Source organism: Leucoraja erinacea, unplaced genomic scaffold (genome assembly GCF_028641065.1).
Source record: "Leucoraja erinacea ecotype New England unplaced genomic scaffold, Leri_hhj_1 Leri_137S, whole genome shotgun sequence".
NCBI classification, from domain to species: domain Eukaryota; kingdom Metazoa; phylum Chordata; class Chondrichthyes; order Rajiformes; family Rajidae; genus Leucoraja; species Leucoraja erinaceus.
Genome location: NW_026575649.1, coordinates 201,521 through 222,146, shown reverse-complemented (window position 1 = coordinate 222,146; position 20,626 = coordinate 201,521). Strand labels below are relative to the sequence as shown.

The window sequence follows — 20,626 nt, the reverse complement described above, 5'->3', positions numbered from 1 at the left end:
GGAGATGCTAAAATGCGTTCTTTTTCGTTGTCTCTGTACTGTACACTGGTGTCCAGACTTCAATGACAATTAAAATTGACACCTCAATCTGAATCTTTATTGAATCTTTGTTGATGAATATACAACTGGATCAGATTAATATAGGTTACAATGAAAAAATTCTTGCTTTTGCTTCAGTCACAACAGAATTTATAGTTGGCATGAATAAGCACCAAATACTAGAGGACCAAGATCACTCCTATGTCCGTGTGTGATCGACGCCATTTTTCGAGGCATTTATCCCCCAACTGTCATGGCGTCCTTATCTAAATTTACACACTAATCGTAAAATAAACGACCCGAATTCTTTAGATAAAGTGCAAATAAACAGATGAAAATGGGCAATGAATGTTCATAGTTTTGGATGAGTTGAGTTTAATAGCCTGATGGCTGTGGAGAAGTAGCTATTCCTGAACCTGGACTTTGCAGTCTTTAGGCTCCTGTATCTTCTACCTGAAGATAGCAAGGAGATGAGTGTGTGGCCAGGATGGTGTGGGTCCTTGATGATGCTGCCAGCCTTTTTGAGTCAGCTACTGCGATAGATCCCCTCGATGGTAGGGAGGTCAGAGCCGACGATGGATTGGGCAGTGTTTACTACTTTTTGTAGTCTTTTCCGCTCCTTCGGCAAGCCACAATGCAACTGGTCAGCATGCTCTCTATTGTGCACCTGTAGAAGTTAGAGAGAGTCCTTTAGTTATTGACTAATCTGGGGAATTAATTGATATTTGTATATTTTTAAGGCAATGATTGATAGGTTCTTGATTTATACAGCTGTTGGGTGTTATGGGGAGAAGGCAGGAGAATGGGGCTGAGGAGGAATGATAGATCAGCCATGATTGAATGGCGGAGTAGACCTTATGGGCCGATGGCCAAATTCTGCTCCTATCGCCTATCCATGTTCTGCAGAGATGCTGCCTGAGCCGCTAAGTTACTCCAGTACTCTGTCTTGTTTTTTAACCAGTATCTACCGTTCTTTATAACCTCCAGTATTTTGTTCAGCTCTTTCTATAGTTGATGCTTGACCTGACTAAAATGTGCACTGGTGAAGTCCAGACTTCAGGCTACTCACTAATTGATTCCATTGTTTTCTTTAATCCTTTTTTGGGGAATTTTGACACCTCAATCTTTTTCTGATTAACATCCTTTATTGCAGCAAACTTGATTGCATGGGTATATAAAAAATCATGTTTTTGTATGTTGTAATATACAACTGGAGTGTGACCAGGATTAATATCAGGATGTAGTTATTAAAATGAAAACATATATGTGCTGGTGTTATGTATATCATCTTACAAGACAAATAAATTAATGTGATCATTTAAATCGTGCCCTCTAAACTTAATTATCTCTGATTACAGAGTAGTAGCAGTAAATAATAAAATATGGGACGTTAAAGGGCGGTCCGGTATCAAGGGACAAACCAAAAGGGGGCTTTCCCCTACAAGATACGCGGATGCTTTCCTGGTATAGCGGAGCTCTATAATCTTTGCTTTGGATCACAGCGGGTGGCATACCGGAAGTCGCGTGTCGCATTGAAAAATGGCGGCCGTGACATTCCGTCACGTACTACACGCCAGTCCATTGGATTTCGGAGGAGTGGTCTATCTTGGTCCTCTAGGATCTTTGCTAAGCACCACCTTACACACAGTAGGGACAATTTGTTTCCCACTTTACACCAAGCCAACTGACCAACAAACCTGCATGTCTTTGAAGTGTGGGAGGAAACAGGAGAACCCGGAGAAAACCCACATGAGTCATAGGGAGAACGTACAAACTCCATAGAGACAGCACCCGTGGTCAGGATCAAACCTGCGTCTCTGGCGCTGCGAGGCAGCAACTCTATCGCTGCGCCAGTACCCACTGTACTGGGACATAGTCCTAGTATGTAGGATGATGCTAGTGTACGGGGGATGTACGCGCTGGTGCGGGCTCGGTGGGCTGAAGGGCCTGTTCCACGATGTATCCCTAAACTAAACTAAATGGAAGTCCACGTTTTATCCACCAGCGATATCTGTCCTTGGGCGGCGTGGGCAATGCTTTATGACTGTGACTCCTTTACTTATGGTGAGAAATAGCTAAAGCATGAGGGCCTTGTAAAATAAATCTCACATTTATGTTCCTGCTCTGGTTTGCTGATGCTGGGAGAACTAGATGGGAAAATGTGGTGGGTACGAGACATGGGTGAAATAGTCCAGGTACATGGTTGGTGGGTCACCGTCATCTATCCAATTCCCACAGCACCTGGACTGAAACCCAACCAGGCTTAATCCCCAATTAATTGTTAGGCAAATAAAACAAGCCTGATTTAGCAAGGAGACTGAAAGGATGATGTTATAGATGCAGCATGGAGACAGGCCGTTCAGCCCAAAGACGCCATGCTGACGATCGATCACCTATTCTCACTAGTTCTATGTTATCCCACTTTCTCATCCACTCCCGACACACTGGGGCCAATTAACCTACAAACCCACACGTCTCAGGGATGAGGGTGGAAATTGGAGCACTTGGGCACAGGGAGAACATGCAAACTCCACACAGAGAGCAGCTGAGGTCAGAATCCAACCCGGGGTCTCTGGCACTGCAAGGTAGCGGCTCTAGCGGCTGCGCCACTGTGCTGCCACAAGTTGCCAGTGTCTCCACGCCTATGTGAGTTGTCGCATTTGTGGCTGCTCCTGTATTGTGCAAACCTGCTCATCTGTGTCTTTTTAATAACCCGTAGGTGGGTGGAAAAGGTGACGTTTCGTGTCGAGACCCTTCTTCAGACAATGGCAACATCACTTTCAGCCCGGGAGAGGAAGGGGATAAGCAGAGAGATGGAATAGAAGAAAAACAGGATTTCCTCTCCTTCCCGTCAGATAAAGTGGCACAACAGCTGACGTACATGGATGCTGTAAGTAAACAAGGATTTCAAGAGTCAAGAGTGCTCTAATTGTCAAGTGTGTTGAAACGGAACAATGACATTCCTTCTTGCAGCAGAACAACAGCTCTGTAAACACAATACTCAACAGATAGCATAAGCAAGCAAACAAAAAAAGGAGTGGTAGCGGTGTGGAATGAGCTTCCAGTGGAAGTGGTGGAGGCAGGTTCATTGGTATCATTTAAAAATAAATTGGATAGGCATATGGATGAGAAGGGAATGGAGGGTTATGGTATGAGTGCAGGCAGGTGGGACTAAGGGGAAAAAAATTTGTTCGGCACGGACTTGTAGGGCCGAGATGGCCTGTTACCGTGCTGTAATTGTTATATGGTTATATGGTTGATAAAGTGTACAAAATCACATGAGATATAGATCGGGTACACACACAGAGCCTCTTGCCCAGAGCATGGGAATCGAGAACCAGAGGTCATAGGTTTAGAAACATAGAAATTAGGTGCAGGAGTAGGCCATTCGGCCCTTCGAGCCTGCACCGCCATTCAATATGATCATGGCTGATCATCCAACTCAGTATCCCGTACCTGCCTTCTCTCCATACCCTCTGATCCCCTTAGCCACAAGGGCCACATCCTCACCCCACCCCACTCACTCATTTTGTCGCCTCCTGCTGGCCAGCGACCATAACGGCTGCTGGCGCCCGCATTTCAACCTCAAGAGACGCCATTTAATTCGGCCTTTCAAGAACGGCTTCAGTTCGAGGGGCCACGTCTCCCGTGGGGGCTGCGGGTAGGGAACGGCTGGGGGGTTATTCTTTTCAAACTGTGTGTGTGTTTGTGGTTGGTGTGTGTGTGATCCCCCCCAATCGCGCGTTGGCGAAACGGACCCGACTTCGCCTACTGCAAGAGACGCTATTTTAAAACGGCCGGGACCCGACTTCGACGACCACGTCTCCCGTGGGGGCTAGAGGTAGGGAACGGCTGTGTTGGAGGGTTCTCCTTTTAAAACTGTGTGTGTGTGTGGGGGTGCTTGGTGTGTGTGATGCCGCCCCCGCCCCCCCCCGCAATTGCACGTTGGGGTCGAGGCCCACGTCTCCCGTGGGGGCTCCGGGTAGGGGACGGCTCCGTTGGGGGAGTCTGCCATTGGTCTAGTAACATTTAAAAATACATTTGGACAAGTACATGGATAGGAAAGGTTTAGTGGAATATGGGCCAAATTTGGGCAGATGAGGCTCACGTTGATGGGGCATCTGGGTCGGCAAGTTGCGCCAAAGGGTCTGTTTCAGTGCTGAATGACTCCAGTGCAAAGCAAAAGCCTTGAGTCCTAGTGCACCAACTGTTTGAAGTTTGCTGTGTGTTGTGCTTAGTAGCCGGATGGTTGTAGTGAAGGAGCTGTTCCTGAAGCTGGAGGTCACGGTTTTCAGGCTCCTGTACCGTCTTCCCCATGGTAGGATTGAACTGGGAGCGTGGCCAGGTGGTGTGTGTCTCTGATGACCATTTTGTTTGGATCCGTGAGATGAATTTGGGTCCATTTGTTCAGTTTAGTTTATTGTCACGTGTACCGAGGTGCAGTGAAAAGCTTTTGTTGCGTGCTATCCAGTCAGCGGAAAGACAATACATGATCACAACCAAACCATTTACAGTGTATAGGTAGTTTAAGAAGATCATAGTTCAAGTAAGAAATGTTGCTGCGGGAGTGGAGATTTAAGAGTGTGGAGCGATTGTAAGATGAGTTTGTAGATCTGCTTCTGTGGTTAGCACGCAAATAGTCGCCTGAGTGGGACACCATCTTGGAAGAAGTGCCTGATTACTCCAAATGCCACGTATTAGTATTGAGTGAGCACTCCTGTCTTTTCCTCGCATTATTAGTACTATGTTAGTTCACTACTCACAGCAGCATTTGAAAGTTTCAAGACATGTTGTTTTAAACACGTGATTCCGATATCAAGATTGGAATCCTTGTGCCAGGGAATATTTCAACAACCTTTTTGTTTTTTTCTGAGCTGGATGTCATGTTATTAAAGATGGGATAGCAGCACATTTGGAAAGTGATGAAATCATTGGACAAAGACAGCATGGATTTATGAAAGGTAAATCATGTCTGACGAATTTTATAGAATTTTTCGAGGATGTAACTAGTAGAGTGGATAAGGGAGAACCAGTGGATGTGTTATATCTGGACTTGAAATATCAAGGTTGCTTGGCCAGAGGAAGGGTGTCATCAATTTTGGAAAGGGTGAAGAAGAGGTTCACCAAGACGTTACCTGGACTTGCAGGCCTAGATTATAGCGAGAGGCTGAATAGGCAATGATGCCTCCTTTGGAGTGCAGGAGACTGAGGGGGACATAAATGAAGTGGACATAATCATGAGAGGCGTAGGTAAAGTGACCATTAATTCTTTCATTCTTGACCCTTTGAGCGCATTATTTGAAGTGTAATGTTTAATTGCACCATCACAAGTCTAGTTTAGTTTAGAGATACAGCGTGGAAACAGGCCCTTCAGCCCACAAAGCCTACGCAGACCAGCAACCCCCATCCACTAGTTCTATTGTACACGCAAGGGACAGTTTACAGAAGCCAATTGACAGTTATCTATCATCTTGCACTTCTGCCAATAAGAATTTCATTGTTTCATTGTCAGTACAGGTACCAATAACACGTATTGGGGGAGGTAGATTAGTTTAGTTTAGACATACAGCACGGAAACAGGCGCCTTCGGTCCAGCGCATCTGCACCAACCAGTGACCCCCACATACTAGGGACAATTTACATCTAGCCAATTAACCTACAAACCCGTACATGTTTGTAACATGGGAAGAAACCGGAGCACCCGGAGAAAACCCACACAGTCACGGGGAGAAGGTACACACTCCGTTCAGACAGGACCCGTAGTCAGGATGGAATCTGGGTCTCTGGCGCTGTGAGGCAGCATCTCTTCCATTGTACCGCCCCTTACTTACTTAGTTGTTGTGTTTAATTCCAGGAGCTGTTCAAGATGGTTGTCCCAGATGACTGCCTGGGCGGCGTCTGGTCGAAACGGGACAAGAAGGGGAACGAACACCTCGCACCCACCGTCCGGGCCACCATCACTCAGTTCAACACCGTCACCAATTGCGTCGTCGGCACCATACTGAGGGACCTGCAGCTGAAGCCCCAGCAACGAGGCAAAATCATGGAGAAGTGGATCGACATTGCCGAGGTAACCACATGGCTTCTCCATTCTGCCTCTGTCAGCAGTCGAGTCGCTGCCTCACAGCGCCAGAGACCCGGGTTCGATCCTGACCACGGGTGCTGTCTGTTTATATGTTCTCACCGTGACCTGCGTAGGTTTTCTCTCGGTGCTCCGGTTTCCTCCCACACTCCAAAGACGTGCAGGTTTGTAGGCTAATTGGTTTCGGTAAAATTTCAAATTGTCCCTAATGTGTCGGAATGGAATAATCTCCACCAAACTATAGTTACCCAACCAGATGCAACTAAATTTAAATTAGCATTTACTGGCTTAATCACTCCCTTCACCACCTCCAGTTTAAATTCCAGTTGGAATATTTTGGAGGACCAAGAACCAAGGCCAATTAACCTACAAACTAGTTTAGTTTACGTTAGAGATACAGGCCCTTCGGCCCACTGAATTTGTTCCGACCAGTGATCCCCGCACATTAACACTATCCTACATCAGTGACAATGTTTACATTTATACCAAGCCAACAAGCCTACAAACCTGAATGTCTTGGGAGTGTGGGAGGAAACAGAAGCTCTCGGAGAAAACCCCACGCAGGTCACGGGGAGAACATACAAACTCCGCACAGACAAGCACCCGTAGTCAGGATCGAACCGGGGTCTCTGACGTTGTAAGATGACAGTAGCTCTACCACTGTTCCACCCTTGACCTGCTCTGGCTACAAGCTAGATCTTAACCTTTGCCTCATATAATCAAGCCAAGCCTTTCGTTATTCCATTCCCTGAAGTAAAGCAGCAAGACTGCTGAAGGGAAATAGACTGCGGTTACATACGTAACAATCCATGCTTCAGGATGTGTTTGTATGTGAATATTAACAAAGCAAAAACAATTTTGCCATTTTTACAATGCACAAAAGCAATCCATCTTCAGATTTTTAAGTCTGATATAAGTCTGAAAAAGGGTCTCGACCCAAAACGTCACCTATTCCTTTACTCCAGCACTTTGAGTCTATCTTCACATTTTTAAATTACATTTTTAAAATGTGTAGACAGGCTCTTTAACCTATGCTACACTAATACTGTCCTATACACACTAGGGGCAATTTGCAATTTTACCAAAACCTACAAACCTGCACATATTTGGAGTGTGGGAGGAAACTGAAGATCTCAGAGAAAATCCACGCAGGTCACAGGGAGAACATACAAACTCCGTACAAACAGCAGCCGCAGTCGGCATTGACACGTAGTCTCTGGTGCTGTAAGCGCTGTGAGGCAGCAACTCCACCGCTGCACCACCGATGCCCTTGTAAAATTATATTGGCTATTAGATGTAAAGCAGTTTCCCTCCCTCCCAGAGCAGTAAATTGGATAAACATTTAGTTTTTATTTTCTGTGGACCCTCCTTTGTTTTGACCCTTCTTCAATCATTATCATATGCAGTGGGTCATGGACATGAGGTGTTAAGGGCCTGTCCCATTTACGTGTCCTTGGCATGCAAATTACACGACCTCATGGTCGCGTTGAGGCGCTCGGGCATCATATGGCCATGCGGGGCCGGTCCCACTGAGAAACGCGGAGAGGTATGGAGTTGTGCGCGACATTGCGTGGGACTCTGAAATATTTGTAGCGAATTAAATCTTCGCGCAACAACGGCTTGTCGCGGAACTAAAGGCCAAAGTGGGACAGGCCCAAGACCCTGGCGTGACGCAACGTCTCACCTCCAACAGCAGCAAAAGCGGGCAAACGATCGCCGAACTCGGCCTGAGGCTCACGGCCGTTGAGGTCCAGATCCGTCCCCACTCCTACTCCCAGATCGAGGCCAAGAAAATTGAAGGTAGACACAAAATGCAGGAGTAACTCAGCAGGACCGGCAGCATCTCTGGCGAGAAGCAATGGGTGACGTTTCGGGTCAAGACCCTTCTTTCAGACTGAAGAAGAGTCTCGACATGAAACATCATCCATTGCTTCTCTCCAGGGATGCTGCCGCTCCTGCTCAGTTACTCCAGCATTTGTGTCCATCTTCAAATGACGTCAAGCGCTCCAGACAGATGTGCGGTCGAATAAAGTCGCGCGCGACCTTCGTGGAAACGTCGCGGCTCAACGCAACCACAAAGTCGCGTAATTTGCGTGCCAAGGACACGCAAGTGGGACAGGCCCTTTAATGTCGCCGTTGCTACCTCCTTTCAATCAATCAATCAATCAATCAACCTTTATTGTCATCTTGCAAAGCAACACTTGTACAGTGCAAAATGAGAAGACGTTTCCCAGGGAATTCCGGAGCAATGCACATGAAACTTAAAACATTTCACACATAATAACAGTAAAAAAAAAAATCCAGTCCCTGATGAAACAGTATAAATAGTTAAAAGCAGGTAAAACAGCAACATTAAAATACAGTAAAAAACAGTCATTAAAATGTCCAGAGCAGCTGATTTGAGTGGCCAGTGCCAGAGTTATTAAATTGTCAGTGCAAAGTCGCAGAATCAGGTGGAGTGACTGTTTAGCAGCCTCACAGCCTGGGGCAGGAAGCTGTTTAACAGTCTGGTAGTCCGGGCTTTGATGCTACGGTATCTCTTGCCTGATGGCAGGAGGTCCAGGTGTGTGTGGACGGGGTGCAGTTTGTCCTTGGCTATTATCAGAGCCTTTTTCAGACAGCGGCTCTGGAACAGTTCTTGTACCGAGGGTAGGGTAATCAAACAATGGGATGAAAGAAAGACTTCCTTTCCCCCCTCCCCACCCACCCACAACTGAAAATAGTCCAGAAGTGATGTTTTATAAGTCTCTTTTGATGTCCTTGACCCCAGCCACCACTGGCCACTGCTGATGGAAGGTGGTCGGCATTGAAGTGTAGAGCTGAGGTGAATAACAAGCCTCGGGTTACCCAGTCTAAATGTTTTCCACATAACCGTACCGCTGTAGTATTGTCACAGCTGACTCTCCTCCTCAGAGCCAAGTTCATAAACCCTGAGCCATCAGGAAGCCAGCAAACACTGATGGACGTCTCTTGTTTTCCATTCAGGAATGCAGGATGATGAGGAATTTCTCCTCGCTCCAGGCTATTGTATCAGCCTTGCAGTCAATCTCCATCTACAGGCTGAAGAGGACCTGGGACACTGTTTCAAAGTAAGTTCATTTCTCTTTGGCCTGTTTTTTTCTTAAAGAGCATAAGTTATGTGGTGGATGGATTGCAAGTTCCTTCCTGCTCCCTTTGGACCAGTTTATTTTAGAGCCGTGGTTCCCAACCTTTTTTTGGCCATGCCCCACCTAATCACCTCTAAAATCCTGATGCCCCCCCCCCCCATTGCTTTCCCTTGAGAGAAAACGGAGGAAATAGATATTATAAGGGTAACTTAGCAAAAGCTCTTTGAATCGCATTTCTAAATCCAATTCAATAAATACTGTTCTCCCATGACCTCGCACGCTTCGTGCGACTTGCATGAAGAGCGATGGCGCGGTGATTATGTAATAACTACACAATAAAGACCTTTTTTACCCCAAAAAATTATTTACTCAAAATAACATCTGAAACATAAACTACATATGTTTACCTGATGGAAAATCCAAAAAAATTAAAATCGAAAATTTGGACCCAGACCTCCTCAGTCCCGCTCAATTGCCCCCCTTAAAAATCAAATTTCCCCCCTGTGGGGCGTACGCCCCACGTTGGGAACGACTGTTTTAGAGATATAGCGCGGAAACTGGCCCATCGGCCCACTGAGTCCACACCGACCTGCGATCCCCGCACATTACATTATCCTACATCCACTAGGGACAATTTTACATTTATACCAAGCCAATTAACCTACAAACCTGCACGTCTTTGGAGTGTGGGGGGAAACTGAAGATCTTGGAGAAAACCCACGCAGGTCATGGGGAGAACGCACAAACTCCATACAGACAGCACCCGTAGTCGGGTTCGAACCCTGGTGTCTGGCGCTGTGAGGCAGCACCTCTACCGCTGCACCATCGTGCCACCCGTGGACAAGGACAGATCTCAAATATTTAGTAGTAGCCATCAAATCAACTCGTAGATACAGAATGCAGAATATAGTTCTCCGCATTGTAGCGCATCAGTTCCAGAGACAAAGTCCAATGTTTGCAATGGGGTAGAGGTGAATGGGGCAGTACCCTAGCTTATGGAAGGACCATTCAGATAACAGAGGGGGAAGAAGCTGTTCCTGAGTCTGGTGGTGCGCTCCTTCAAGCTTCTATACCTTCTGCCTGACGGGAGCAGGGAGAAAGAGGATTGACTGGGGTCGGGGAATCTGATTATGTTGGCTTCATTATATAAGCATGGTTGCCAACAATGCAGAGAATTTGCAAACCTCTGCTGGCTAATGGAATGTGTTAAATATTTATATTTATATTAAAGCATGCGCCTGGAATTGGAACTCCAAGCCACAGACACCTTGATCCTCCCCTGATGTGTGGGCAGCAATGAAATTTGGCTAGCTGCCATAATTAGTTTTACTTTGGAGATACTGCATGAAAATAATTAAATGTACATTTATTTATTTATTGTCCCATATGCAATTAACCACTACATAATGGAATTCATTTTGCATATAATGCTGGTGGTGCCATGTTTGACACCATTTCTTCGTTCACAGTCTAGGCCTGGCCAAGCATAGCTGCTGTGTCCTCCGCTGCAGCTCCACCGCTGCAGGCCGCAAGCGGTCAACGTGCTCGGCCTCTTGAAGCGGTGCCCGGTCCAGGCTGTTGCAGGGCTTCCAGTGGCTACACCCCCGTTGAGACGGCGCACTCCCTCTCGCAACTGGTCTGCGCACCGGCCCCCCGGCCCACTCCCTCCACTCTGGGTGGGTGATCCGAGCCATCTGCGGCGGGCGAGTCCCTGGTCTCCAGCAGGCAAGTTGGGCCTACTGGGTAGGCCCATGGTCTTCGAGCGTGTAGCTCCATGGGGGCCCATTCGCCCACCAAGTCCGCACCAACTAATAATCACCCATACACTAGTTCTATCCTACACATTGGGGACCATTTACAGAAGCCAATTAACCTCCAAACCTGTACGTCTTTGGAGTGTGGGAGGAAACCTTAGCACCTGGAGAAAACCCACACAGTCACGGGGAGAATGTACAAACACCACCCAGACAGCACCCATAGCCTGGATTGAACTCGGGTGCTGTGAGGCAAAAACTCTAGCACTGCCAATCCACTGTTGAGTAACATTCAGGTTCTGTAAAGACCACAATCTCTGTAACGCTATTATTTATTTCATCTCGGACGCCCTGCTAGCAGATGATTAATCTGCCTGGTATAACCAACCTCCTTGTATTGTTCTTTTTATTAGGGATTGTATGTTGATGTTTGAAGAACTTTCACAAATCTTCTCCTATGAGAACAACAAAGTGAGGAGTCGGGAGTTGCTAAAGAAGGTACGTCACACCCAGCATGGTGGGACCTTAAATGGTCGTCAAAAATACTCACAATGGATTAAAGCAGTGGCTGGCAGTTAATCAATATTGTAGACATAGAAACATAGAAACATAGAAATTAGGTGCAGGAGTAGGCCATTCGGCCCTTCGAGCCTGCACCGCCATTCAATATGATCATGGCTGATCATCCAACTCAGTATCCCGTACCTGCCTTCTCTCCATACCCCCTGATTCCCTTAGCCACAAGGGCCACATCTAACTCCCTCTTAAATATAGTCAATGAACTGGCCTCAACTACCCTCTGTGGCAGAGAGTTCCAGAGATTCACCACTCTCTGTGTGAAAAAAGTTCTTCTCATCTCGGTTTTAAAGGATTTCCCCCTTATCCTTAAGCTGTGACCCCTTGTCCTGGACTTCCCTAACATCGGGAACAATCTTCCTGCATCTAGCCTGTCCAACCCCTTAAGAATTTTGTAAGTTTCTATAAGATCCCCTCTCAATCTCCTAAATTCTAGAGAGTATAAACCAAGTCTATCCAGTCTTTCTTCATTAGACAGTCCTGCCATCCCAGGAATCAGTCTGGTGAACCGTCTCTGCACTCCCTCTATGGCAATAATGTCCTTCCTCAGATTTGGAGACCAAAACTGTACGCAATACTCCAGGTGTGGTCTCACCAAGACCCTGTACAACTGCAGTAGAACCTCCCTGATCCTATACTCAAATCCTTTTGCAATGAAAGCTAACATACCATTTGCTTTCTTTACTGCCTGCTGCACCTGCATGCCTACCTTCAATGACTGGTGTACCATGACACCCAGGTCTCGCTGCATCTCCCCCTTTCCCAATCGGCCACCATTTAGATAATAGTCTGCTTTCCTGTTTTTGCCACCAAAATGGATAACCTCACATTTATCCACATTATACTGCATCTGCCAAACATTTGCCCACTCACCCAGCCTATCCAAGTCACCTTGCAGTCTCCTAGCATCCTCCTCACAGCTAACACTGCCCCCCAGTTTAGTGTCATCCGCAAACTTGGAGATATTGCCTACAATTCCCTCATCCAGATCATTAATATATATTGTAAATAGCTGGGGTCCCAGCACTGAGCCTTGCGGTACCCCACTAGTCACTGCCTGCCATTGTGAAAAGGACCCGTTTACTCCTACTCTTTGCTTCCTGTTTGCCAGCCAGTTCTCTATCCACATCAATACTGAACCCCCAATGCCTTGTGCTTTAAGTTTGTATACTAATCTCTTATGTGGGACCTTGTCGAAAGCCATCTGGAAGTCCAGATACACCACATCCACTGGTTCTCCCCTATCCACGCTACTAGTTACATCCTCGAAAAATTCTATAAGATTCGTCAGACATGATTTACCTTTCGTAAATCCATGCTGACTTTGTCCAATGATTTCACCACTTTCCAAATGTGCTGCTATCCCATCTTTAATAACTGACTCTAGCAGTTTCCCCACTACCGATGTTAGACTAACTGGTCTGTAATTCCCCATTTTCTCTCTCCCTCCCTTCTTAAAAAGTGGGGTTACGTTTGCTACCCGCCAATCTTCAGGAACTACTCCAGAATCTAAAGAGTTTTGAAAGATTATTACTAATGCATCCACTATTTCTGGAGCTACTTCCTTAAGTACTCTGGGATGCAGCCTATCTGGCCCTGGGGATTTATCGGCCTTTAATCCATTCAATTTACCCAACACCACTTCCCGGCTAACCTGGATTTCACTCAATTCCTCCAACTCCTTTGACCCGCGGTCCCCTGCTATTTCTGGCAAATTATTTATGTCTTCCTTAGTGAAGACGGAACCAAAGTAGTTATTTAATTGGTCCGCCATATCCTTGTTCCCCATGATCAACTCACCTGTTTCTGACTGCAAGGGACCTACATTTGTTTTAACTAATCTCTTTCTTTTCACATATCTATAAAAACTTTTGCAGTCAGTTTTTATGTTCCCTGCCAGTTTTCTTTCATAATCTATTTTCCCTTTCCTAATTAAGCCCTTTGTCCTCCTCTGCTGGTCTTTGAATTTCTCCCAGTCCTCCGGTATGCTGCTTTTTCTGGCTAATTTGTATGCATCATCCTTCGCTTTGATACTATCCCTGATTTCCCTTGTTATCCATGGATGTACTACCTTCCCTGATTTATTCTTTTGCCAAACTGGTATGAACAATTTTTGTAGTTCATCCATGCAGCCTTTAAATGTCTTCCATTGCATATCCACCCTCAACCCTTTTAGAATTAATTGCCAGTCAATCTTGGCCAATTCACGTCTCATACCCTCAAAGTTACCTTTCTTTAAGTTCAGAACCATTGTTTCTGAATTAACAATGTCACTCTCCATCCTAATGAAGAACTCAACCATATTATGGTCACTCTTGCCCAAGGGGGCACGTACAACAAGATTGCTAACTAACCCTTCCTCATTACTCAATACCCAGTCTAAAATAGCCTGCTCTCTCGTTGGTTCCTCTACATGTTGATTTAGATAACTATCCCGCATACATTCCAAGAAATCCTCTTCCTCAGCACCCCTGCCAATTTGATTCACCCAATCTATATGTAGATTGAAGTCACCCATTATAACTGTTTTGCCTTTGTCGCACGCATTTCTAATTTCCTGTTTGATACCATCTCCAACTTCACTACTACTGTTAGGTGGCCTGTACACAACACCCACCAGCGTTTTCTGCCCCTTAGTGTTTCGCAGCTCTACCCATACCGATTCCACATCCTCCAAACTAATGTCCTTCGTTTCCATTGCATTAATCCCCTCTCTAATCAGTAACGCTACCCCACCTCCTTTTCCTTTCTGTCTATCCCTCCTGAATATTGAATATCCCTGGATGTTCAGCTCCCAGCCTTGGTCACCCTGGAGCCATGTCTCCGTGATCCCAACTATATCATAGACCAATCAATATTGTTGACCAATCAAACAGTAAATGTACACACGAGGAACAGCAGATGTGTCCTGTGGAGTGAGTGTTGGAGTAACTCAACGGTAATTCGACGACCTGCTATGACTGTGACAGTCGCTGGCAGTCGCCGAAAATATCGCCGAAGTGGGACAGGCCCTTTAGATAAGTACATGGATAGGACAGGTTTGCAGGGATATGGACCAAATGCAGGCAGGTGGGACTAGTGTAGCTGGGACATGTTGGCCGGTGTTTGCAAGTTGGGCCGAATAGCCAGTTTCCACACTGTATCACTCTATGACTCTATGACAGGACCTCTGTGTAAATATTCACTCAACTACCACCTGTTGCTATGCTTTTTTATTCTGAATGATAATGTTTATGAGTTGTGTGGGATTCAGGCTGCAATTATAATCCACCTGCACCTACTTTGTTTGCATTATCTTTTGGACAGCAGCTGCTTAATGTCATAAATCATACGTTATAGGTTCATAAATCATAGGTGCAGAATTAGGCCATTTGACCGATCATGTCTACTCACCCATTCAATCATTACCCATCTATCCCTCTCAACCCCATTCTCCTGCCTTCTTCCCATAACCCCGTACCAATCATGAATCTGTCTCTCTGCACCTTAAAAATATCCATTGACTTGGTTTCCACAGCCGTCAGTGGCAATGAATTCCACAGATTCACCACCCTCTGACAAAATAAATTCCTCGTCATCTCCTTTTTAAAGGTACATCGTTTTATTTGAAGCTCTATCCTTTGGTCCTGGACTCTCCCACTAGTGGAAACATCCTCTCCACATCCACAAAATGTTGGAGTAGCTCAGTGGATCAGATAGCACCTCTGGAGAAAAGGAATAGGCGACATTTTGGGTTGAGACCCTTCTTCTTTCCTATTTCTATTCCTTCTCTCCAGAGATGTCCCGCTTAGTTACTCCAGTATTTTTGTCTATCTTCGGTTTAAACCAGCATCTGCCGTTTCTTCCTGCACACTCTGCACATCCGCTCAATCCGGACCTTTCACTATTTGGCAAGTTTCAATGAGTTACCCCCCCCCCCCCCCCTCATCCATCTAAACTCATAAATGAACTAAAAATTAAATCATGCCTTAACTCATCTGCCATTTTATTGAATGGGTTGTATCAGTCATTAAGAAGCCCTGAGCTCTTAAGAAGGTAATTTACCAATCTTGTTACGTGTGAGTAACACTTTCAGTCATTGAAATATTTTAAACGTTTTCCAGAGCTGAAGCGTTTGGTCAGGGAAAAATAGCAAGATAGACACAAAATGCTGGAGTGACTCAGCGGGACAGGCAGCATCTCTGGAGAGAAGTCTGAATGAGACTGAAGGGTCTCAACCCGAAACGTCACCTATTCCTTCTCTCCAGAGATGCTGCTTGTTCCGCTGAGTGACTCCAGGATTTTCTATCTTCGGTTTAAACTAGCATCTGCAGTTCCTTTCGGCACAAAAAAAACGGGATAGACAATCGACTTGGGCTTGGTGCAGCAATGCATTGTAAGGGGGAAAACAATGCTAATCACATTTAGTTGGGCAATTTGATTTGTGTGTGCGTGTGCGTGTGTGCGTGCGTGTGCGTGTGTGTGCGTGTGTGTGTGTGTGTGTGCGTGTGTGTGTGTGTGCGTGTGTGTTTTCTTTCTCCGGGCGCTCCAGATTCCTCCCACATTCCACATTTTGTAGTTAATTGGTTTCGGTCAAATTGTCCATTCTTCCTAGTGTGTAGTATAGTGTTAGTGTGCAGGATCGCCGGTTGGTATGGACTCGGTGGGCCGAAGGGCCTCCCTCCATGCTGTATCTCTGAACTAAACTAAAGATAGAGCATGGAAACAGGCCCTTGAGCCACCGAGTACACGCCAACCATCGATCACCCATTCTATGGTATCCCATTTTCTCATCCACCCCTACGCACAATTTCACCACCTAGGATCCTGCATGTCATTGGGATGTGGGATTGAAACCGGAGCACCCGGAGGAAACGCACGCCATCACAGGGAGCACGTGCAAACTCCGCATAGACTGCGGCCAAGGTCAGGATGGAACCTGGGTCTCAGGCGCTATGAGACAGCAGGTCTACCCGCTACACCACTGTGCCGGCCTCTACATTTAATTCCTCTTCTAGGTCAAAGGGAGCTGGATTTTTGGTGTGTATATGCGTGTGTGTTTGTGGAGGAATAAATTGGAGACACAGAAGAAAAAAGCTTTACTGAAACTCCACCCATCTGCCAAAGACCCCCTCCCTCATTAGTCTCCACTGATGGCTTGTCCAGGCTTTGTCCTGCCCCCACCACTTTTCCAGTTCCCCCCCCCCCCCCCATCTCTACTTACTGAACCTTTACTGAAATCACAGTACAACACCAACACTGGTGGGTGTATGGAACAAGCTGCCAGAGGAGGTAGTTGAGGCTGGGACTATCCCAACGTTTAAGAGACAGTTAGATAGGTACATGGATATGTGACTGACTGGGTTTCCCCTGGTTCCACCCACATCCTTAATTATCCGACGCTAACACTCTGGACAATTTAACCAAATCAAATTAACCTCTAATCCTGTTGTCTTTGGAGTGTGGGAGGAAACCGGAGCACCCGGAGACAACCACGCTGTCACAGGGAGAACATAGAAACTCCATACTGACTGCACCCATAGTCAGGATTGAACCCGGGTCTCTGACGCTGCAAGGCAGCAACTCTACCAGACATCTAAGGAGATTATCGAAGGATATTATATTGTTTTAATGATAAATTCCAAACCAATTTGGTTTAATACAAAACATGAGGCAGCGAGCAGTCGGGATGTTCAGAATGTTCACTGACTAATTTTACCTGAATTCCCTAGGGAGTGATGCAAGGCACCGTGCCATTTCTGGGAACATTCCTGACTGACTTGATGATGCTGGACACCGCATTCCCTGATTATGTCGATGTAAGTATGACTACGGGTCTGGATTCCTTGCTGCGGTTTTCTCGCTGTTCCTTGCTATAGTTACAGTATCAGTGATCAAAGCAACCAAGGCAGATCAAAGATTACATCAAAGACAGGCACAACATGCTGGGGTAACTCAGTGGGACAGGCAGCATTTTTGGAGGGAAGGAATGGTTGACGTTTCGGGTTGAAATCCTTCTTCTGAAGAAGACTAAGTCTGAAGAAGAATCTTGACCCGAAACATCACCCATTCCTTTTCTCCAGAGATGCTGCCTTCTCCACTGAGTTGCTCCAGTACTTTGTGCCTATCTTCGGTCTAAACTAGCATCTGCAGTTCCCTCCTGCACAAAGAGTGCACTGCATTGCTTCAGTAATTTAATGGAGCCAGGTTGCATGAAAATTACTAAACAGACTCTCTTGCGAGCCTATCACTTTTTAAATTGCATTCTGAATGTTGTTTAGTTTAGAGATACAGAGCAGAAACAGGCCCTTCAGCCCATCTAGACCATGCCGATCAGTGATCCACTAGCACTATAGAGACAATGTACAATCTTTATGAAAGCCAATTAACCTACCAACCTGCACAACTTTGGAGTGTGGGTGGAAACCAGAGCACCCGGAGAAAACCCACGGCGTCACAGGGAGAACGAACAAACTCCGTACAGACAGCACCCGCATTCGGAATCGAAACCGTGCCTTTGGCGCTGTGAGGCAGCAACTCTACCGCTGCGCCATGATGCCGCCCATTGCAGAGTTTAGATAATTTTGTTAATTGGCCCATTTGCTTATGCGGTATAAACGAGATTGCACAAAGACTGCACATTAGATTATGAGACATAGAAGCAGAATTAGGCCAGTTGGCCCATCGAGTCCGCTCCTGCATTCAATCATGGCTGATCTATTTTTTCCCCCTCAACCCCATTCTCCTGCCTTCTCCCTGTAACCTTTGACGCATTATGTAAAAATATAGCGGCTACTTTATATATAAAATCCTGCTGCTATTCAATTTTGAACTCTTAGTTTGAAAGCAAAGTAATTGTAATCCACTTCAGCCCTTCTGTAATCCTAGAGTATTGTCCAATCTCACAATGACAAAAATCAACCTCCCTTCCATTGACTCCATTCATACCTCACATTGCCTCGGCAAGGCAAGCAGCATAATCAAGAACGAGTCGTACCCTGGCCACTCCCTCTTCTCCCCTCTCCCATCAGGCAAAAGGTATAGAAGTGATGGAAATGTGAAAACGCACACCTCCAGATTCAGGGACAGTTTACTTTCAGCTGTTATCAGGTGTTTCCAACTGAATCCTCCTACCACAACCAGAGAGCAGTCCTGAACTACTATCTACCTCTTTGTGTACCCTCAGACTATTCTTGATAGGACTTTGCTGGCTTTACCTTGCACTAAACGCTATTCCCTTATCATGTATCTGTACACTGTGGATGGCTCGATTCTAATCATGTATAGTCTTTCCATTAACTGGATAGCACGTAACTAAGGCTTTTCACTGTACCTCGATGACAATAAACCAAACGGAATCTTTCAACAGGTTAATGTTTTTTTTCTTCTTGAATTTATAGGGCTTGACCAACTTAGTGAAAAGACAACGGGTTAGTATAAATTATATATTGCACAATTTTCTAAAATATGCCTGGCAAAATGTTCTTTATGACTCTATGAAGATTCCTGAAAAATAATTCATGTAGAAATTTCGTTAGCTTCCAAATTTTGAAAAGTATTACCGAGGATGCAATTTTAACCCTTTTAACCCTATCTGGTTTCACCATCTGCTTTACCAGTGGAGATGGAATATATGTCATTGAGGAGTAAATGTTGGGGTCATTCTATGGTATATGGGAGACTAAGCTTGTGAGAGGATGCTGTACAAAGTGTTCTTGAATGGATTCCTGAGTATAGGCTTCATTGAGTTCAGCATTGTAACAGGCCCTCCTACCCAACTCATCCATGCCGACCAGGATGCCCCATCCACACTAGTCCCATTTGGCATATATTCCTCTCAACCTTTCCTATCCAAGTACTGTCCAGGTGTCTTTAAAATGTTGTTGTACCAGCCTCAACTATTTCCCCAGGCAGCTCATTCCATATACCCACCCCCCTCTGTTACCCCTCAGGTTCCTGCTAAACCTTTTAATTCTCACCTTAAACCTATGCCCTTTAGTTCTTTATTCCCCTGCTTATCTTATGGCTTTAACCTGGCCCTTTGGCCCAACTCACCCATGCTGACCAAGGTGTCCCGTCTACACTAGTCTCACCTGCCCAGGTTTGGCCCATACCCCCCCTTAATCTACCCTATCCATGTAGCTGTCCAAGCTAACTGCCTTAATGACCTCCTTTGACAGCTCATTCATTGTATCCACCACCCTCTGAATGGAAAAAGTTACGCCTGGGGGTCGTCTTCAATATTGTCCCTCTCACCTTAACACTAGTTGTTGATTTCCCCTATCATGGTTAAAGGACTCTGTGCATTCACCCTATCTATTCCCCTCTCGAGTTATATACCTCGATAAGATCACCTTTCGTCCTCCTGAACTCCACAGAATAAAGTGAGTCGCTCTAAAGCTCAACGCCTCAAGTCCCGGCAACATCCCCGTAAATCTCCTCTGTATCCTGTCCAGCATAATGACATGTTCCCGATGTTGGGAGATTCCACAACCAGGAGCAACAGATTATGAATAAGGGGTAGGCCATTTAGAATGGAGTTGAAGACAAACTTCTTCACCTAGAATATTGTGAATCTGAAATTCTCTGCCCAGAAGGCAGTGAAGGCCAATTCTCTGGGTGCTTTCAAGAGAGAGTTAGATAGAACTCTTAAAGATAGCGGAGTCAAGGGATATGGGGAGAAGGCAGGAATGGGGTACTGATTGTGGATGATCAGCCATGAACACAGTGAATGACGGTGCTGGCTCGAAGGGCCCAATTGCCTACTCCTGCACCTATTGTCTATTAACATCCTTGCTATAGCAGAGTGACTAAAACTGAACACTGTGCTGCAAAACACTTAGTCTGAAGAAGGGATTCAATCTGAAACGTCACCCATTCCTTCTCTCCAGTGATGCTGCCTGTCCCGCTGAGTTACTCCAGCATTGTGCGCCTTATTCTCCAGCATCCGCAGTTGCTCCCAACATATAGGTTATTGCGGACTGAGCGGAGGTGTTCGGCGAAACGATCGCCCAACCTCCGCCTAGTCTCCCCGATGTAAATCAGCTGACATCTAGAGCAGCGGATGCAGTAGACCTCCGCTCAGTCCG

General features: G+C 45.9%; 1 protein-coding gene across 1 annotated transcript in view; it reads left to right on the top strand.

Moving 5' to 3' along the window:
• Positions 1 to 4,055: 4,055 nt before the first annotated feature.
• LOC129715755 (ral guanine nucleotide dissociation stimulator-like 1) overlaps positions 4,056 to 20,626 on the top strand; it is a 28,351-nt gene continuing 11,780 nt past the window's right edge. The window contains exons 1-5 of the mRNA XM_055665611.1: positions 4,056 to 6,109; positions 9,107 to 9,210; positions 11,396 to 11,480; positions 17,270 to 17,356; positions 18,938 to 18,967. Coding sequence (XP_055521586.1) covers positions 5,906 to 6,109; positions 9,107 to 9,210; positions 11,396 to 11,480; positions 17,270 to 17,356; positions 18,938 to 18,967 — 510 coding nt within the window. The 5' untranslated portion in view covers positions 4,056 to 5,905. The remainder of the gene's footprint in view (positions 6,110 to 9,106; positions 9,211 to 11,395; positions 11,481 to 17,269; positions 17,357 to 18,937; positions 18,968 to 20,626) is intronic.